A 19,817-nucleotide genomic window follows, 5' to 3' on the forward strand; every position below is an offset into this window, starting at 1 on the left:
GTTGTATATTTCTGCATTTTTAAAACTAGGTCTGTACAATACGTTGAAAACAATATTTTAGAAGTTGATGGCATTCTAATGTTGAGGTGGTGACATCTGGATGTCTGTAGATTTCACATGCCCAGAGATAAGGCAGCACTGAGAATGAGCCTGTGACCTGGGATAATCATTCTCACATCTTCCTTCTGGTGCCTCTCACACACCTCTCTTGGGTGAATCTTCCTTTAAAACTGATGACATCATCATATCCTGCTTCTTGAAAATAAATACAAACTCTGTAGCCTGCCACTGAAAACATTCAATTTGTTACTTCTTTTCTATGTAAATTCAGGTCTCATTCTTTCTAATATACAGCCTTCTTTTCAGAAACAGGCTGAACTTCTCATGGTCCCTGAACCATTATTTCTCTCCATCTTTTAATTTTTTACAAAAGTATTTGCTGTGCTATTTTGTCTGGCTGACATTTCTGGGCTTTAACTTGCTTATTTTTTATGTGTCCATGTCTTTGTTCTCTACCACACAGTGGCTTTCTGGAAAGGAGGATCTGTGATTTGGATCACTTTTGCCTTATTCTTAGTCCTGAACCACAACACCATGCATGTGAATAAATGTGACTAGGGAAGGGAGGAAGGTAGCAAAGATGTGGCACCATTCCCTAGTCCAAATGTCACCCTGGACTGTTCTCTCCCTCTATATTCCAGCCTTGTTCCTGTGCCCACTTCTCTTTGTGTCTTCTCTTTTCATTCCTTCTGTCAGTGGGCCATTGTAATCACACTGTCCTGAAACCTCACCTTCTAAACTATGGCTGTTCCAATCCACCATACAGATCACTGCCTTCACTTCATGTCATATTCTTGCTCAAAATTCTTTAATTGACTCACAATGCCTGTAAGATATGTCATCTCTCCTACTAGATTGGAAACCTACTAAAATCAGAGAACAGCTACTACATCATTTTAAATCTTCAAGTCTTCTGGAAAATTATAGGCATTATAACACTTGCAATCTGAATGAACAAACCAAGAATAGAATGGATCCAAGAGAGTAAGCTACAATCAACTCCAGTCCCGAGTGATGCCATTCATACTCTTCTTACATGAGCCTACTTATGAGGCCTATTGTAAGAACATAAATAGAGGCCCTTACTTTTCGTCCTGCCTGTCTTGTTCACCGTCCCTGCAAACAGCTTCCCTCTCACCATTTGTTAAGCCTAGATGTGCACATAGCACATTCAGCATCAGTTTTTGGTAGGACAAACCCAAGGAGAGAAGACAGCCCAGGACCTGGAAGCCAGCTTGGGACCAGCAATGCAGAGAGTTCTTGGGTCCAGGCTGTATCAAGAGGTCTGGAAAAGAGGATAGAGGCTCTAGATGGGCACAGATTCTTGGCTTCCTGGACTCCTTGTCCCATGTTGAGAGGTAACAGGATGAGAATCAGAGTGAGAACCTCCAAAGTGCAATACTCAGGGCAGGGACACTGGTTGCCCAGAGCTAAAGGTGGTACTTTCTTTATTTAAATCTGCTCCAAATAAAAGATGTAAAACTCCACGATATTAAAGTGTTAATAGCATCATAATATTTGACATTTGGAAGAAGTCCTTAGAAGTGATTTAATGTAGTATGATATCAACACTTTAAAAATGAAGAAATGGGAATCCGGAAAGCTTGTGGTAAACTGCAGCCAATACTGTATTTAAATTCAGATAAATTGGGAATCACACCTCAGCTTTATTGTTCACCAAGCAGGTGTTAATGGGTAAGTGGTATAACCACATTGTGTGTTGGTTTCTTCATCAGTAAAATGAAGATTGTGTAGTTGCCTCATAGTTCTTAGGAAACATTCATTGTCCTCCATTCATTTCTTCAAATTTCTTCCTACCCCAAATAAAATCTAGAAAGTGGTAGAATTAGATTAAGATTTCATGTACAGTTGGTGTATTGGTCTGCTTAGGCTACTATGTCAAAATAAGGACTGAGTGGGGTAAACAGATACTTATTTTCTCACAGTTCTGGAGTACAAGATCAAGGTGTTGGCAGATTTGGTCTCTCTTGAGGCTTCTCTCCTTGGCTTGCAGATGGCCACCTTCTTTTTGGGTGCTTATGTAACCTTTACTCCCTGTGGATGCATACCTCGGGTCTCTCTTCTTGTAAGAACACCAGACCTATGGGATTTGAGCCCCACCTTTGTGCCCATATTCACCCTTCATTACCTGGTTAAAGGGCCTATGTCCAAATACTGTCACATTGTGGGATTAGGACTTTAACATGTGAATTTTAAGGGGAGTCAAAATTCTGTCTTCATAACATTCCAGAGAGAGTGTAGATAGAAGGAAATAGTAAATACATGTAAATAACTGAAAATTTCTGTTATACACTAGAGTTTAGTTTTTTCCCCAAAACTATGGGATAGTATAGAATGGGATAGATATTCTGAATTTCAGCCCCATCTCTGCCAGCAACAGGCTGTCAGTAGGCCATCTATTCATAGTTTTCAAAGTGCATTCTGTGTAACAAGATATCTTTTGGAGTTGTTCTTGGAATGGGGGGACGGGAATCACCCTAGAGAATAAAATTAAGGAATCTCAACATTATATAAGCCTTCTAAACATGCAATGCCTAATAATTCATTAAAGACTTGAAGAAATCTTAATAGCAAGCCTTTCTGTTTAACTCTGTTTAACCGAGCCTTTTCAAAAGTTAGCTACAGAACCATTTTGTTAACAACATCTATTCTCCATTGACAGTTGTAGAGTATTTATGCCACATAGAATTTGCCTTTATAAGCTTAATTTATGGACTTCAAGGTTTCAGCAAGCTGGTTGGCTTTGGGATGCACTAAGGAAGAGAATGGGGCAGGAAGAAAATTTTGAAAATGTGTGGTAGACAGAAATCAAATATAGGCTATGGGATCAACATTACTGTGTTACGGAAAGTCTGGAATCAACCATCAAAACCCCTAGTTTCCAGACATTTCCCTTCTCAGAGGAAAACTTTTAAGATTAGAGCCTCAATTCCTCCTCTGTACTGCAACCAGAGTGATCTTTTACAAATCTTAATCATGTGTGCATGTGTTTTCCATGTATCCCTACATAAACAGTAAACTGCTTTTCTTTGCTCTGAAACTGAGCAATGAAATTCTTTTCAGAAGGAGGCCCTGTATATCTGACCAGCTCTGTCTCTTCACCCTCAGTTAGTGCCTTTTATCCCTTTCTCTCTCCACTCCAGCTACGCAGATCTTCCCCTCTTCCAACTTGCCATGGGCATTGCACAAATATTTCCCTCCGCCCGCAAAACTAATCTAGTCCACCCTCACCCTCCCCTTTGCCATTTTTGAATCACTATTTAATTAAGATTTCTTGACTTCTCTACTTAAAAAAAAGCATCTGTTATATCTTTTCATTATATCTATCATCTCTTCGTGTAGCTCTTATCAGAGCTCTAATTCCATATGAGTTCATGTAATTATTTTCTCTCTACCTTACATTAGGAGTTCTATTCAGGCAGAGGTCATGGTGTTTTAGTTCGCTGTTCTATTCTTTCAGGTCACAGTGCCTGGCATGTAAAATGTCTAGACAGATACAGTAAAGGTATATACCTTTTACCATTGGTTGAACATAATAAGTATATATATGTATGTGTATACACACACACACACTTTTCCTCACTTGTCTTTTGTGAAAAATCAATCCAAAAAAATTTCAGAGTAAATTGCTAAAGCCAGTTTTAGAAAAGTCACATTCTTTGTTTTCTGGCTTGTTTCAATGTTACCAATAAATATATCTTGGTAACTATGGTTTGGATAACCCGATACTGTTCAGGAGTACTGATCTAGTATGTGTCCTATCTGAAAACTACTACAGGCTTCGTTATGACTGTCTATTGAAGTGTCTCAGGAGATGAGTTGTGTATAAGATGTGCTGTCTAGATTTCCATTTCCCACATCTCATTATGCCACTCTTCCTGTTTATATAATCTTCAGATTTTCTAAAAAGAAAATTCTGTTGTTTTTAATAACATAAGTAATCCCCCTTAAAATATCCCAAACAAAAGAAAGCAAAACAAAGGGAAGCCTCTCTGCAAAGGCTGCTCATTCATACAGACTTGCATTCATGTCCTGGTTCCTCCTGTCACCCACTTCTGACTGGCACTGGAGAGCTTACACAACCATTGAGACCCTTGGTGAGTTTTCCTTGGAGAGTGTTTTAGTTTGCTCAGGCTACCATAACGGAATACCATTAAGTGGGTGGTTTAAACAACAGACATTTATTTCTTGCAGTTCTAGAGGCTGGGAAGTTCAAAGTGCCAAGAGATTCAAGTACTGGTGAGGACTCTCTCCTAGGGTTGGAGATAGCCACCTTCTTGCTGTATCCTCACCTGGCAGACAGAGAAAGCTCTATTGTCCCTTCCTCTTCTGATAAAGGCACTAATCTCATCATGGAGGCCCCACCCTCACAACCTCATCTAAACCTAATTACCTCCTAGAGGCCCCACCTTTGGATATCACACCCAATGTGTGTGATAACATCACATGTGGGTCTAGAACTTCAATATATAAATTGGGGAGGGGGTGGGGCTCAGATATTCAGTCCATAACAGTGAGTTTTCCCAGTCAACAGGACCCCAAGTTTTGCTTCACAGTGAAGCCTGGAAGGGCTAGGTAAGTGTATTAGTCAGGATTCTCCAGAGGGATAGAACTAGTAGGATATTTGTAAATATGAACGTGAATTTATTTGGGAGAATTGACTCACACAATCAAGAGGTGAAGTCTCACGATAGGCTGAATGCAAGCTGACTGCAAGCTGAGGAGCAAGGAAGTCAGTTATGTCTCAGTCCAAGTCCAAAAGTTTCAAAAGCAGGGAAGCCTACAGTGCAGGCTTTAGTCTATGGGTAAAGGCCCAAGAGCCCCCAGAAAACCACTGTTGCAAGTCCAAGAGTCCAAAGGCCGAAGAACCTAGAGTCTGATATCCAAGAGCAGGAAGCACCCAAACCAGAGAAAGATGAAAGCCAGAAGACTCATCAAGCAAGCTTATTCCACCTGCTTTATTCCACCCCTGCTGGCAGCTAATTAGACTACATTGAGGGTGGGTCTTTCTCTCCCAGACAACTGACTCAAACATCAATCTGCTCTGGCAACACCCTCACAGACACACCCAGAAACAATACTTTATGAGCTATCCAGACATCCTTCCATCCAATCAAATTGACACCTAAAATTAACCATCACGGTAAAAACTGGAAATAATATTTGTAAGAAGTCTAGTGAAGCATCTGACCCATAGTAGCCACTTAATATGTGGTAGCTCTAATAACAGTGTTGATGCTGCTGCATTATAAGACATCATGTAGAACTGCCTTCCTGACTTTCCAGTAGTAACTAGCAAACATTAACTTTTTTTTTAATAACAAGCAGGGGAAAACATTAAAAACACATCATTAATGTTTCTAATGTCTCACTTTCTTCATTTATTATATAGACCATTGTGATTTGATTGGGGAAGGTAGTAGGAAGGAAAATTAAATTAAACTACATATAGTTTAGTTTAATTGAAGACCATAAGAAGAAGAACGTAGACACTCTCTGTCTATGTCTACTGCATGTAAAGTGCAGGTGTATTTTTAAACAGAACTAATATTGTCGAAGCCTCATGAACTGTTTTGGTTTTTTCTAAAATTTGGGTATCATAGAAGTATACAATTTTAGACTTAGGAAAATTCTTACAGTTTGTTTCAAATCTATGATTGTATCTGAGAAAACCAAGGCTCAGTAAGAGTTGTTTCCTCAGATTCCCAAAGATTTTATTGAACTGAGCTGAGAATGAACTACAGATCATCTCAACCCCAAGTCAGGATGTTTTATAGTTTTTGTATTTCTGGGAAAATATTTTAATTAATTCTTATTTATTCCTAAGTATATCTGATTTATATCTAAATTATGTATGTTAAAAATGGTTAATATTTTATTTGTGAACATTTTAAAATTATCTATTTTTTAAACTATTTCTTACAGATTTGGGGGTTTTGCTACTATTCTGAATGAAAAATATTTGAAAAAAATTTGGTTGGCACTAGCCTCATTCAAATTAATATAAATAAAATATATGTAAGCTGTTCAAATGAATGATCATTCTAGAGATTCAACTACTTTTACACTTGGCACCTATTTATTAAAGCCAGAGTATTTAAAATATCTGTTCAATACTCACTAAAGAGTATGAGTTTTATAAAGGCATTTTATTACAACTAGAGCTAACAAAAGCCTCACATACTGAATTTTTGAACTGTATTTGTCAACCTAATTTCTCCGTCTCTTAGTTTTTCTGTCAGTATACCAATAAAAATGTTCTCTTCATTAGAAACACAAGGATCTAGTATTTAGGCAGCATTTTACAGAAGAGAAAATGAGAAATAATATCTGTTAAAATCTGTATGAGGAGTTGGGCAGAAGCTGAGTGCTACATGAATTTATAATTAGAATTAAGAGTTACATCTGGAGAATAGTCCAACTGCTATTGCAAACAATTCCAAAACCTCAGCAGTGTACTGGAATATGATTTATTTCTGGGTTATGTCACAGGCTGTGATTTTTGTCACAGGCAGGTGGCAACCAATTAGTGAATTCAGTGAAAGATGGGCTGCTCTTCCAGGTTATCGGGAAGTGTCCATCTAGTGGGTTTGATAACCTCTAAAATGTCAAAAAAATTCCAGCCAGCAGAAGAAAGCAAAAGGATGAGGATTTTATAGGACATTTGATGCCCAGACCTGGAAGTAGCATATGTCATTTCTGCCTACATTCTGATGGCTAGACCTCGGTTATACAGCTCTCCCTGGCTGCAAGAATGCTCATAAACATGGCTTAACTAGATGCCCAGAGAGAAGGACAAAGGGATTTGTTGTTGTTGTTGTTGTTGTTGTTGTTGTTGTTGTTGTTGTTGAGGTGGAGTCTCGCTCTGTTGCCCGGGCTGGAGTACTGTGGCCGGATCTCAGCTCACTGCAAGCTCCGCCTCCCGGGTTCACGCCATTCTCCTGCCTCAGCCTCCTGAGTAGCTGGGACTACAGGCGCCCGCCACCTCGCCCGGCTAGTTTTTTGTATTTTTTTTAGTAGAGACGGGGTTTCACCGTGTGTTAGCCAGGATGGTCTCGATCTCCTGACCTCGTGATCCGCCCGTCTCGGCCTCCCAAAGTGCTGGGATTACAGGCGTGAGCCACCGCGCCCGGCCAGGACAAAGGGATTTGATCAGCATACGGCTAGTCTCTTGACTTCCATAGTACAAACATAAATGAAAAGATAGATTGAGTTCTCTGAGCAAATTGCCCCGCAATACTAGAATTTCTCAAAGAAAGTGTTACTGAAATATGCAAATATCTGATATCTACTATTAACATAGGATGTTTCAGGTAGAAATAATTTGGTGGCAATATCTCTACAATCCTCATGTATCCTGATTTAAAAAAATGAATAATTCCATCATCTGGATGTTTGGTGGACAGCTTTTAAAGGCCAGGCATGGTCTTGAAAATTCTATTTATTATTCCACGCTATGAAAATGTGTTATTATTTGCAACTGTTTTATGGAGAACTGTTGTGTATAAGTCAGTATGTGTGTTCCCCTGTGTTACAGTGAGAGGTGAACACTGCCTGGTATAGGTATTCCCCATACAAATCTAGAACTCTCACTTTCCCAGCCACCATGACCTGTATTCTAATTGAATGTCACAGTGTGTGTTAAAATGGTGGTTTCTGGAGCTGATTAGAGCCAGTTAGCCAGAGAAATTTACCTACAAGCCCAGGCAAGTGCTGGGGGCTTCTCGTTGCACTGCTATTTCTCCATCCTCTAAGTTTCTTTTTTTTTTTTTTTTTTTTTTTGAGACGGAGTCTGGATCTGTTGCCCAGGCTGGAGTGCAGTGGCACGATCTTGGCTCACTGCAAGCTCCGCCTCCCGGGTTTACGCCATTCTCCTGCCTCAGCCTCCTGAGTAGCTGGGACTACAGGCGCCCACCACTACCCCCGGCTAGTTTTTGTATTTTTTTTTTTAGTAGAGACGGGGTTTCACCGCGTTACCCAGGATGGTCTCGATCTCCTGACCTCGTGATCCGCCCTCCTCGGCCTCCCAAACTGCTGGGATTACAGGCGTGAGCCACTGTGCCTGGCCCATCCTCTAAGTTTCTAAGGAAAAGAGGGCAAAGGCCCTGTGCCTCCACCATGAAACAGCATGGCAGAGCAGGGGGAATGCTGTATATTTCATTATTCTTTCTCTCTTGTGTAAACTCTGTTGAATAATCTCTGATAAAGATAAAAACCTGTTTGTTTATCAGGTCTTTGCTAAATGCTGTTTGCGCGATCTTGGACAAGTTGTGTGAAGGCTCTCTCTGCTGTTCTTACACCCATAAGGTGATTAGGGTTTTTTGCATATGCCACTTGATTCAGTGTGCCCTATCTGTGTGTAAACCATCATTTTATCTTGTGTGCCTTCATAAACACAAACCTGGGCTTTCTTTCCAACTGTATTTAAAACCATGGAATCTCCAAATGACTGAGCTGTTGTTCTTTCTCTATACATATTTGAAGAGAAGGCTTCCCTTGGATGTAAGAATTGACATAGCTGACCCCAAGTAACAGAGTTTACACAAGAGAGAAAGAATAATGAAATATAAAAAAATGCCCCCGCTCCTCCATGCTCTTCCGTGGTGGAGGCCCAGGGCCTTTGCCCTCTTTTCCTTAGAGACTTGGAGGATGGAGTCATAGTACTTGCCTGGGCTTGTAGGTAAACCTCTCTGTCTGGCTGGCTCTAATCAGCTCCAGAAACCACAGTTTTAAAATACTCTGTGATATTCAATTAGAATATAGGTCAGGGTGACTGGTAGAGTGAGAGTTCTAGATTTGTATAGGGAGTACCAACAACTAACAAATGGTACTGGAAAGAAAGTCAACGTGACCTCTGTGTAAGAGCTTTCTAGAAATTAAAGATATTCAAAATTGAGCCAAGTTTTCCCATGGGGTAGGAAACCTTGGTCTTCCCTGGAGTTATCCTCTGAGAGGCAGGACAACCATCTCAGTAATTACAAACACACACCTTACCTTGAGTGAGCTGTTACAAGTGGTGATTTCCAAGGGCTGTTTCAGTTCTAAAATTTGATGACTGAATCTAATACCCATCTGATAATGCAACTTAGTTCAGTGCCTCCTTTAGTGCTTAAATGTGTTGTCTTTTCTGCTTCATTAATCTGCCTTGATCACTTCCTATTCTCATTGTTCAGCAGTTGGAGTAGCATGCAGTATCTTTGATCCTGTTGATTATGCCAATATGAAGTAACAACTTGGAAGCATTCTTTATGTCCACAGGAAGCTCAATTGCTGATCAGCAACAGAACTTTGGCCTCTTAAAGGCACAATCAGAGCCTATATTTTGAAACCAAGTAATCTCTATGTGAGATTGTGACATTTCAAAAATCACATCAGTGGCTCATGCCTGTAGTCCCAGCACTTTGGGAGGCCAAGGCAGGTGGATCTCTTGAGGTCAGGAGTTTGAGACCAGCCCGGTCAACATGGTGAAACCCCATCTCTACTAAAAAAAATGAAAAAATAAAAAAGTTGGTGTGGAGGTGGGCACCTGTAATCCTAGCTACTAGGGAGGCTGAGGCAGGAGAGTTGCTTGAACCCGAGAGACGGAGGTTGCAGTGAACCAAGATCGCACCATTGCACTCCAGCCTGGGTGATAAGAGTGAAACTCCATCAAAAAACTACTACTACTACTACTACTACTACTACTAATAATAATAATAATAATAAAACAGCAGTCATGGACCACACATATAAAAACTTTTTATGTAAATCATCTGAGTCATCTACATGTTCATAGAAGCAATTAAATGAATGACAGTTGATTCCCTTTAAATATTGCAAAAATAAATAAATCAATAAAAGGAGAATAGAATCCTAAATTTTCCCAAGTAAATGATGTGACTGTTCATATTTCCAAATAAAACTCATTTTTTCAGGCGAATTGCTTGTTTTTTATGTCCTATTAATAACAAGTGGTAATTGTGGAAACATTTATGGCTTAAGAAAAGACAATTTTGACAACAGCAACTAACTCATGTTCTCCAGTTATTGAGGGCTATTGGTTTATGCTTGCTATGCATGGCTCATGTGCAGGGAGACATTGGAGAGGTGGGTATGAGCCAGGGATGGGACTAAAGCCAGAAGCAAACAGTAATAAGCTATTATCCTGGATGAAGCAGGCATGCAGTTATTCATCCCATCCCTTCAATCTCACTGATGACTCTATTAGATACTGAGTACCAATGTGAAAGATACAGTCTTTAGTCTAAAGCTTGTGATACAGTGGGGGCAACAAGATATATAAATCAACAACTGGGAGTGATAAGTGATGCCAGTGACATGTCACATCAGAGCATAGGGTGCCATGGAAGGCATAGGGTGGCCCAGCAATGACACAAAGTGTTAATGTAATACTGTGTTTCATTAGGTTGCAGAAATGTAGTTTGTTTCTGTACCTCATCGGTACCCCCAACAGCTACCATATACACAGCTACTGTACCAAGGGCTTATGACTGCTGGAATTAAAACCAAGGCACCCACATGGCACCTTGATCCAAAGAAACTGCAGCCTTGGCTCCCCACAAATCTTTTATTATTTTTGTCACATTGTCCCTGGTCCCCACGCCACCTAGTAGTCCGCCTGTCCAGGTACAGACCAACAGATCAGGGCTTACAATAAATAGGACAGGTGCAACATTACACTTTGTGTTATTGTAATTGCCAAGGTGAAAGTACTACAATATGGCAGGCTCCGAAGTCACTTTCTTTAGGGCAGCCCAAGCCTGATATTAACCCTTTACTCACAGCTTTAACTCGAACTAGGAAAAGGAATCAGGAGAAGCCTTCCTTGAATGACAACACTCAAGTTAAGTATTCCCAAACTAGAAGACCTGGCTAATTAGCTCATCATTTTGCTTTGGAGGAGAGGTGTGTCAGGCTGAAGAAAGAGCAAATATCAAGAAAACAACTGATCATCTCAATTAAAATAGGTAATGGAAAAGAAATGTTGAGAGCTGCCAGAAACTAGTTTACAAAAGGGCCTGATGTCTTAACACAAAGCACTGGATCTTGGTTCTAAGGGCCTTGGGGAATCAGGAAGTAATTTCACTGGAAAATAAACAGAAATGGATCATGACAGGAGATGGGCAGGTAGGGGCTTTTGCCTTAATACAAAGAAGAAAAGTGAAGACAAGAATAGAATCAGGATGGTGGTTAGGGGAAAGTGTGGAAAAGTATTATATGCTTCTGTTTCCTGTCCAAATCCCAAGACTGCTAAGTTGTGGGTACTCTCCATGCTAGTGATGACAGTATAGATGATTGCCAAGTATCTCCCTAGCGAACCTGTAAGAAGGGTAATCTATGTCACTAAGAAAAACAGTAGGAGAAAAAATGATTGTTAGCATTGCTGTGTAAGGAACTTTAAATGCATTATCTTGTTTAATCTTCACAGGAACACAGTAACAGCAATTATTATCTTTGTTTACAGATATGGAGATTGAGGTTCAGGAACCTTGACTAAGGTTAAGTAGCAAATACATGGCATGGGCAAAATGCAAAGTGGAAGTTTGTCTGGCTCTGAGGACCATGACTTTTTAGCTAGAAGAGGAGCAAGTTTGGAGAGAGAACAGTGCTGCCAATTTTAACAAGTTGTACCCCCACCCAGGCAGTCATGTGCAAAGGCTCATTCATGCTATATTGTTTTGTTCCTAGAGCCTTAAAGAGATCTTTAGGTGGTGAGGATTTGTAAGAATCTTCAGTACTCGTTTGTTACTGAGTGAATCAATGTTGATGAGGAAGAGCGAATGAGAGATTCTGGTAAAACCCACTAATGTATGGGGTCAGACCTAATGGTAAAATCCATTAGACCCAGGAAACCAAGTCTTTCTAGGTGGCCCAGGATCCAGGGCACATACGGAGAGGGAGAGAGACAGGGAAGAAGCCAGAGAGACAGAAGTAGACCCACAGACGGCATAGAGAGGCAGGAAGTGGGAAACTTCAGGGTTAGCTGCATGAGGTGTGATGGATTAGAATCCTGGAGGGAATGTTTGCTCAAAGATAGATTGCTCCTGGTCTTACCTTTCTTCTGTTTCCTTCTTCAGTTTAAACACTGTAACAAATTTAAGACAATGATATACAAAACATGCAGTCTGAAATACAAATATAATAATACATCCATTTTTGTAATAAATTTAATTCAAATTCGGATTTCAATGTGAGAATTAGATTTTAGAGCAATAGTCAACATTCACTCATTCATTCACTACATAGAGGATAGGTGCGTTCTATGTGGTTGGCACTGTGAGCTACATGCTGGGGCTGTAACTGTGAACACTCAAAATAACTCAGATTCCACATAAAGCTTTACCACAGTATGTAAGATTGATTTTGTTCCAGAGAGTTTATGTTACTAAAATCAATTTTGTTTTCAACAGACTTTAAAAAGACATTGAGATATAGGGATATGGATAAATATGTCCTTTTCCTCTGAATAGGTTTCCTTGAGTTTTCAATATATCTTATTTACATATTATATATTACAAGAGTCTAATTGTCTGCTTTCAATTTGTCTCTTTTCGACAGCTATTTTGAAGATTTTTGTATTTATTTGAATTAGAAAACACCTTAGTTAGGAAGCAGTTCTCGAATACACACACACAACTGCACACACATGCACACACACACGAAAAACAGATTTATTCCCAAATAAAATTCTCAATAATACATTTATGATTTTCTTACAGATTTTTTAGCTCTGCTTTCTATTTAGGAGGCAGACATTAAGGTATACAGACACAGGTCTGAGTAGTACCATTTCTTTAATCCTTTTGTTCAAGTTTCTCTAAATATACCTGCCAAAATTTACTGAAGACTAACCTCTGGGACTTCAAAACAAAGAAGAAGAGAAAACACACACACACGAAATTCCTTTCCAAAGCTGTAGGCTTTTATTTAATTGAGGCTGGAGACCTAAGTGACACTCCCTGGTTTGTTTAAAATCTGGAAGAGCAGGTGGGCTGAAGCAGATGGGTCGTTAGGCTTTGAGGCTGTGACGTTTGGAAGCTAGAGTTACACTTTCTTTGAAGCTGTGAATAAACAGCTTGGGAAGAGTTTATAATGTTATTTTCTGATACTGGTTTTATTCCATTTGTCTCAGGACACTGAAAAATAAGTGTTGGTTAAATTATCTTACTTTAATTATTAGGCGGGAATGTATTGCCTTTAAAATATTTTGACTTCTCAAAAAGACAAATACTGTTTGATTCCACTTACATGAGTTACCTAATATAGTCAAATTCTTAGAGACAGAAAGTAGAGGAGTGGTTGCCAGGGGCCAGAGGGAGGAGGAAATGAGGAGTTATTATTAAATAGGGATAGACCTTCAGTTTTGCCAGACAAAAAGAGCCCTGCAGATTGATTATACAACAAAATGAATGCACTTTACACTAGTGAACTATGCACTTAAAAATAGCTAAGATGGGAAATTTTATGTTATATGTATTTAACTATATTTTTATAAGAAATTATGGTTAAAATAGCACTTTTTATATTGTGTATTTTAATACAGTTTTTAAATTTATTTTAATTATACTTTATGGCATACATGTGCAGAACGTGCAGATTTGTTCTATAGGTAGACACATGCCATGGTGGTTTGCTGTGACTGGCTTATTTTATTTAGGATAATGTCCTTCCAGTAGCAATAAACTCTTATGCTAGCATGTTCCAGATGTTCCTTTTTTTGTAAGGCTGAATAATACCCCACTGTATGCCTGTACCATGTTGTGTTGACCCAGTCATCGATGGATGCTTTGGTTGCTTCTGTCTTGTGAATAATGCTACCATAAACTTGGATGTATGAATACCTATTTGAGCTCCTGATTTCAATTATTAGTATTATTGTTATCTGAGACATGGTCTCAGTCTGTTTCCCAGCCTCGATTGCAGTGGCACAATCTCAGCTCACTGCAGCCTTGACCTCCCAAGGCTCAAGCAATCCTCCTACTTCACCTTCCCAAGTAGCTGGGACTACAAACTTGCACCACCATGCCCAGCTAATTTTACCTTCTTTGTAGAGACAGTGTCTCGCTATGTTGCCCAGACTGATTTGGAACTCCTGAGGTCAAATGATCCTCCTGTTTTGGCCTCCCAAAGTGCTGATATCACAGGTGTGAGACATTGAACCTGGTCCCTGCTTTCAATTATTTTTCCATGCTTTATTTTTTTCTGCAGAGTACTGAATACCATCCAAATGCCCTCCTCCTGCCCCCAACTAGAGATGCAAATTATTTCTATTTGGTAGAAAGATGACTCTAAAGGTTGTAATGGTATTGCCTTAAGGGCATTGACCAATTTTATTTCCCCTTCCTTCCTTCTTTATTTCCTTCCTTCCTTCATTCCTTCCTTCCTTCCTTCCTTCCTTCCTTTTTCTTTTTGACAAAGTCTTGCTCTGTTGCCTAGGCTGGAGTGCAGTGGCTCAATCTTGGATCACTGCAACCTCCACCTCCGGGGTTCGAGTGATTCTTACACCCCAGCCTCCCAAGTAGCTGGGATTACAGACACCCACCACTACACCCAACTAATTTTTGTGTTTTTAGTAGAGATGGGGTTTCCCCATGTTGGCCAGGCCAGACTGGTCTGGATCTTCTGACCTGAGGTGATCTACCTGCCTTTGCCTCCCAAAGCACTGGGATTACAGGCTTCAGCCACCATGCCCAGCCACAACCAGTTTTATTTCTAACCTAGCAATTTTATTCTAACAGTCTTTTAAAAATGTCTATAAATACTTAGGTCCTCCAAATGCTCTTTGGACCAGCTTTACTATCTTACTTGTTTCATCATTAATGATTAATAAATCTCTGAAACATGTTTATTCCAAAAAAATTTAGACTTCTTATACTTGATTTCATTATAACTAAAACAAGTTTATATACAGGCCCATTTAAAAACCTGAAATCTTTCTGAGACTGTTATGGAACTACCTTCCTGATTTAAGTTAATCTCATATAATGTTTTTCATGACATGTATTTACACAACTGAATAGCATCTTAGAGCTGAAAGAGACTATAGCAATGTAGAAATAAATGAGGATCAAACAAAAGAGACAGGCAAAGGCTATTTATTCAGAGCTTGCATTTGGCGAAGACTCAGAGGCAGGCAGAGGAGTAGGAGGGCTTTATGGGGGAAAAATGTTCAAATAAATTTGGCCTAAAACTGCCTCCATATGTAATGAATTGCAACCTAACTTAGTATGTAAATAAACTACAACCTATCATAAGAGTATATTATTGTAACAAGTAGCTGAGTCTTGGCCAATCACAGCAGCCAAGTTTTCAGCCAATCACAGACTGCAAACTGTCAAAATATGTCCAAATAAGGTGAAGGATGGCTTGTAATCAATCAGGATATTTCTATATGTTATTTCTTTTTTCTTTTTATAAATATTGCCTGACTAGATTGCTGGGCAGAGATCTCTGAGCCTTTACTTGTTCAGGGTGCTGCCCAATTAACAAATCCTTTCTTTTTCTCAAATGAACTCTGCTAAATTAAGTTTGTCTGAAGTTTTTCATTTATCAGCAACAATGAAAAGGCTTCAAGTGTACCTTGATTGGGGACTGTTAACTTGGGGAAGTGGCAGGTGAGCACACTAGAAATGGGGCATTCTCTGTGATTGGTTAAAGATGTATATTTACTTTTCCTCAGTTGTTCCTAAGTTGGAAACTGGGCCAAAAATTGGGGAAGCTAAGTTGTTACTCATGTCTTGACTGTTTGAGGTCAAGTTTTACATGGGTGGTTGTTTAGCTTTTAGGATTATTTCCTAGAGATGGGTCTACTCCCTACAAGTGTGACTAGTACCTCATAGGTTGACTTCCGAAGCTAGTTACTGTGGATAATAGGCTAGAGTTCTGTTTCTAAATGTTATCTGGCAATTTTCCATTTGTATAAAAGACCCTTAGTGATTATCTAATGTAGAAAAATTAAATAAACTCATAAAGGCTAAATGACTATGTTTAACTGAATACTACTTTTTATGTGTCTGGCACTTTTTAGTTTTCAAAATATTTTAAACTGTAGAATATTATAAGATTTTTAAAATAAAATCAAGGAAGTTAGGTAGGGCTGGTATTTTCTTTGTTTTGTAGGTAAGAAAAATGAGGCTCCCCAAAAAGTGACATGGGTCACAGCCAGAGTTGCAAAGCTGAGGCCTCTGAGATTCCTGAGTCAGACTGCTCAATGTATAACAGCCTGTTCTATCTGTGTCCCACAGATTCAGATAATGGTGAACCAAAGTGTGACATTTGTGTTATCACACTGCTCAAAGTTGATAAGGATTTTAACCCAAGTGTAAAAAAAAATCAGATTTTTAAAATCATTTCTGTGATTTTCTAAAAAATTCCTTATTTGAATTAAACTGTTAACCTGGTGAATTTTACAACTTGTGGTTATTAGATAATCAGATTTTTGAAAATACTATTAGCTCTATTAACACACCTATTATAACTTGATTTTCCAGTTCCATCGGGAATGTTGCATTTCCTACACAGATCAGAAAGATGTGTGGAGAGCTGAGAAATCTGCAATATAAATAAATTAAAAATTCATTGAGCAATATGATGGGTGGTGGAGTGAACCACTTTTTAAAAAATTAAAAACAAACAAAACCTCAATACCTACCTTAAAACAACTCAAGGCCTTTTGGGAGGAGCAGATATATACAATTATAAAGCAAGGTCAGTGCAGAGATGACCATGACCCTGCAAGAGTCTGAATGGGTGGGAGGGCTTCAGAGGACACTTAAATTGAGTAGCCAGGAGTGAGTAGAGTTAGTTAAGCAAAGAAAGACCAGACATAAGGACATTCAAAGGAGGGGTGGTCATAGCTGTAGAAAACAGCATTGTGTTTACTGGGGTTGGAGTGGGGAGGAAGAACCTACAACCAATGTAATACAGGGAGGTTAATGGGGAACGACAAAGCTAGAGGGGAAGGAAAGAGCAAGAAGCTGGAGATTCCTGCCGATTATAGTAAAGAGCTTAGACATTCTATGGGCAACAGGAGGCTTCTGAAAGGATTTTATTCAGGGTTACATTATGATCAGACTTTCATTTCCAATAGAGCATTTTGGCAGTATAAGGAACTTATGTTTTGAGGAGTCAAGGATAGAGTCAGGGACAAGTTGCAGTAAATCAAGTGAGAGGATTAGAGTTGAACCAGAGTAGTTGAGGTAGACACGAAACAAAGTGGAAGAGCAAGACATCCAGAAATAAAATCTGTAGAATCTTCTAATAGATTTGGGGATTAGCACTTAAAGAAAGGGAGAGACATGCTTCTAGCTTGGATAGTTGGTTGGACAGAAAGAACCAATAGTTTAATACGAAATTATCAGTTCAGTATCTGAAATGTTCACATGGGGACTCCAGATGGATTCACCTAGCAGGCAGTTAGGTAAATGAATCTAAAGATAAAAAGAATGGTCCAGGCATCTGATAAAATATTTAGAAATCACTAACAATTAGGTGATTGCTAACTGAATCCTAGAGGACAAAAATCACAGAAAGAATATATGTAGCATAAGCAGCACAGTGGCTAAGCTAGCACCTAGGAAACGACCAATGTGCCAGTGATACATGGAGGATGAGATGACATGAATGACGAAGGAAAGGTGTTAGATATAGAACACAATGCAGGAGGAAGGACCATCCATAAAATCAAGAGAATTGAAGATATAAATTAGTGAGTAATCAAATAGTTGTCAAATGGCTGATAAAAAAGGCTTATACATTTGCCAAATAAAAGGCACTAGGTGATGTTATCAGGAGCAGATTGGATAGAATGGTTTGGCTGAATTTTTGTAAAGATTAGAAGGTAAAGAGAGTGAGTGTGAAGTGCTCTTAAATAAGTGTACTCAAAGATGAGCACAAGGGAAGAGTTACTAAAGATTTGTCGAGGTACTCTTTTTCCAAAAAGAACATTGTATTTCTCAGAGATACTACCTTACACAACTCAGAAAAAAGGCCCCCTGGAGTCTATGTTTCTGTTACATTTAGATGTTGTAGTCTCCGAGTCTGAGTTTCCAACAACATATTGAGACGATTTTAGAAAATCACACTAATTTTTTGAAAGTAATTTAGGAAGAGCTTTACTTTTGTTTAACAGAATATAATTCTGGTTACTACAGAATCAACAGAGGAACTAAAAGTCCGAAGCCACAGCACGGAGCCATTACCAAAGTTGGACAACAAGGAAAGAGGCCACCATGGGGCGTCTTCCTCCAGAGAGCCTGTCAAAGCTCAGGAATGGGATGGAACACCAGGGCCACCTGTGGTCACCAGTAGACTGGGAAGATGCTCTGTGAGCCCCACCTTGTTGGCAGGAAACCACAGTTCAGGTAAGGCGGATTATGATCTCCCAGATGATAATTCCTCCTGTCTCTAGAAACTATTTTCATGCAGTATCACTTACAGAATTATCACCACAGATATCTCTGTCTCCACACAGAGAGGCAACACAAGTAGCCATTCACATGGGTTACGTAAAGGAACATAACAATATATTGTACCACTCAAAGGTACAACTATTTACACAGGTGAAGGATACCTGAATAGTGCTTCTTGGAGTTATGCAAGACAGCAGCCTTGAAAACTTAAAAAGTTTTGTACTAAATTTCTTAAAATATATCTAGAGGCCTCATCGAAAGCAGTTTTAACTTGTGAACTTTGAGTAATTTAGAATTTATGCTTCCTTTGCTTCAAAAGTACTTTAGGCAACTGATAAAAAATGAACAACAGTAACACTGAGAACAGAAATGTAACAAAGATAATCTAAAAGCAGTAAAGAAAGTAGCTATTAGAAGGCATCTGAAATGGTGAGCTGAAGATGGTAACTGGGCATTGGGAATGGCACTAAATTCCCAAATCTAAGTCAAAGGAAATGTAAAAGTTTTCATCTAATGTACCTTTACATGTCACAAGTTAAAATTAAAATCTGCAATGCAATTTTACATGGTTAATAGGTAGATATTATTAAACATCAACTTTTTAAACAACAGAATATGTTTACTTTGAATTTATTGATCTATGTGTTGGACTCACAGAGAGCTGTCAATTGAAATAAACAACAAATAATCAAGGAACCTCCTGTAGTTTCATGTTTCTATTTCTTAAGAGTGTTAGAGCTCTAAAGAAAAGACCAATCCTTTAATATTCTTTTCAGCTCTGATACTCATCTTAGAAAGCAATTTACATGAATTTAGCCTGTGGTCTCTCAGACAGTTGTGCACAAGTTAAAATTGCAATAGACTGAATGGTCTCTGCAGTTGCTGAGGGATATTCCTGGAACAATACCCAGGCAGGAGCAAAGTACTAGCTTCCACAGACTTAACATGTAACTTGAAGCTGTGGTGGTAGAGCCATAGCACATATATGGATAACCAACTGTAAAGCATGAGTTAAGATTTGGCCAAAGGAATACTATATGAATTTAACAGAAATTTCAAAGTATATCTTTGATAGTAAAGTATAAATTGCTATAGGTATATGAAAAGAAGATATTTGTGCACTTTGTCACAAAGAAAACAGAGAACAAATAGTTGGGTTTTGTTGTTGTTGTTGTTGTTGTTTTGAAATGGAGTTTCGCTGTTGTTGGCCAGGCTAGAGTGCAATGGTGCGATCCTAGCTCACTGCAACCTCTGCCTCCCGGGTTCAAGTGATTCTCCTGCCTCAGCCTCCCTAGTAGCTGGGATTACAGGTGCCCACCACCATAC

General features: G+C 39.0%; 1 protein-coding gene across 1 annotated transcript in view; it reads left to right on the forward strand.

The window, feature by feature from the left end:
• Positions 1 to 19,817, forward strand: part of NYAP2 (neuronal tyrosine-phosphorylated phosphoinositide-3-kinase adaptor 2) — a 286,916-nt gene that overhangs the window by 192,507 nt on the left and 74,592 nt on the right. Inside the window, exon 6 of the mRNA XM_023217531.2 lies at positions 18,234 to 18,443. Coding sequence (XP_023073299.2) covers positions 18,234 to 18,443 — 210 coding nt within the window. The remainder of the gene's footprint in view (positions 1 to 18,233; positions 18,444 to 19,817) is intronic.

Source organism: Piliocolobus tephrosceles, chromosome 11 (assembly GCF_002776525.5).
Source record: "Piliocolobus tephrosceles isolate RC106 chromosome 11, ASM277652v3, whole genome shotgun sequence".
NCBI lineage: Eukaryota > Metazoa > Chordata > Mammalia > Primates > Cercopithecidae > Piliocolobus > Piliocolobus tephrosceles.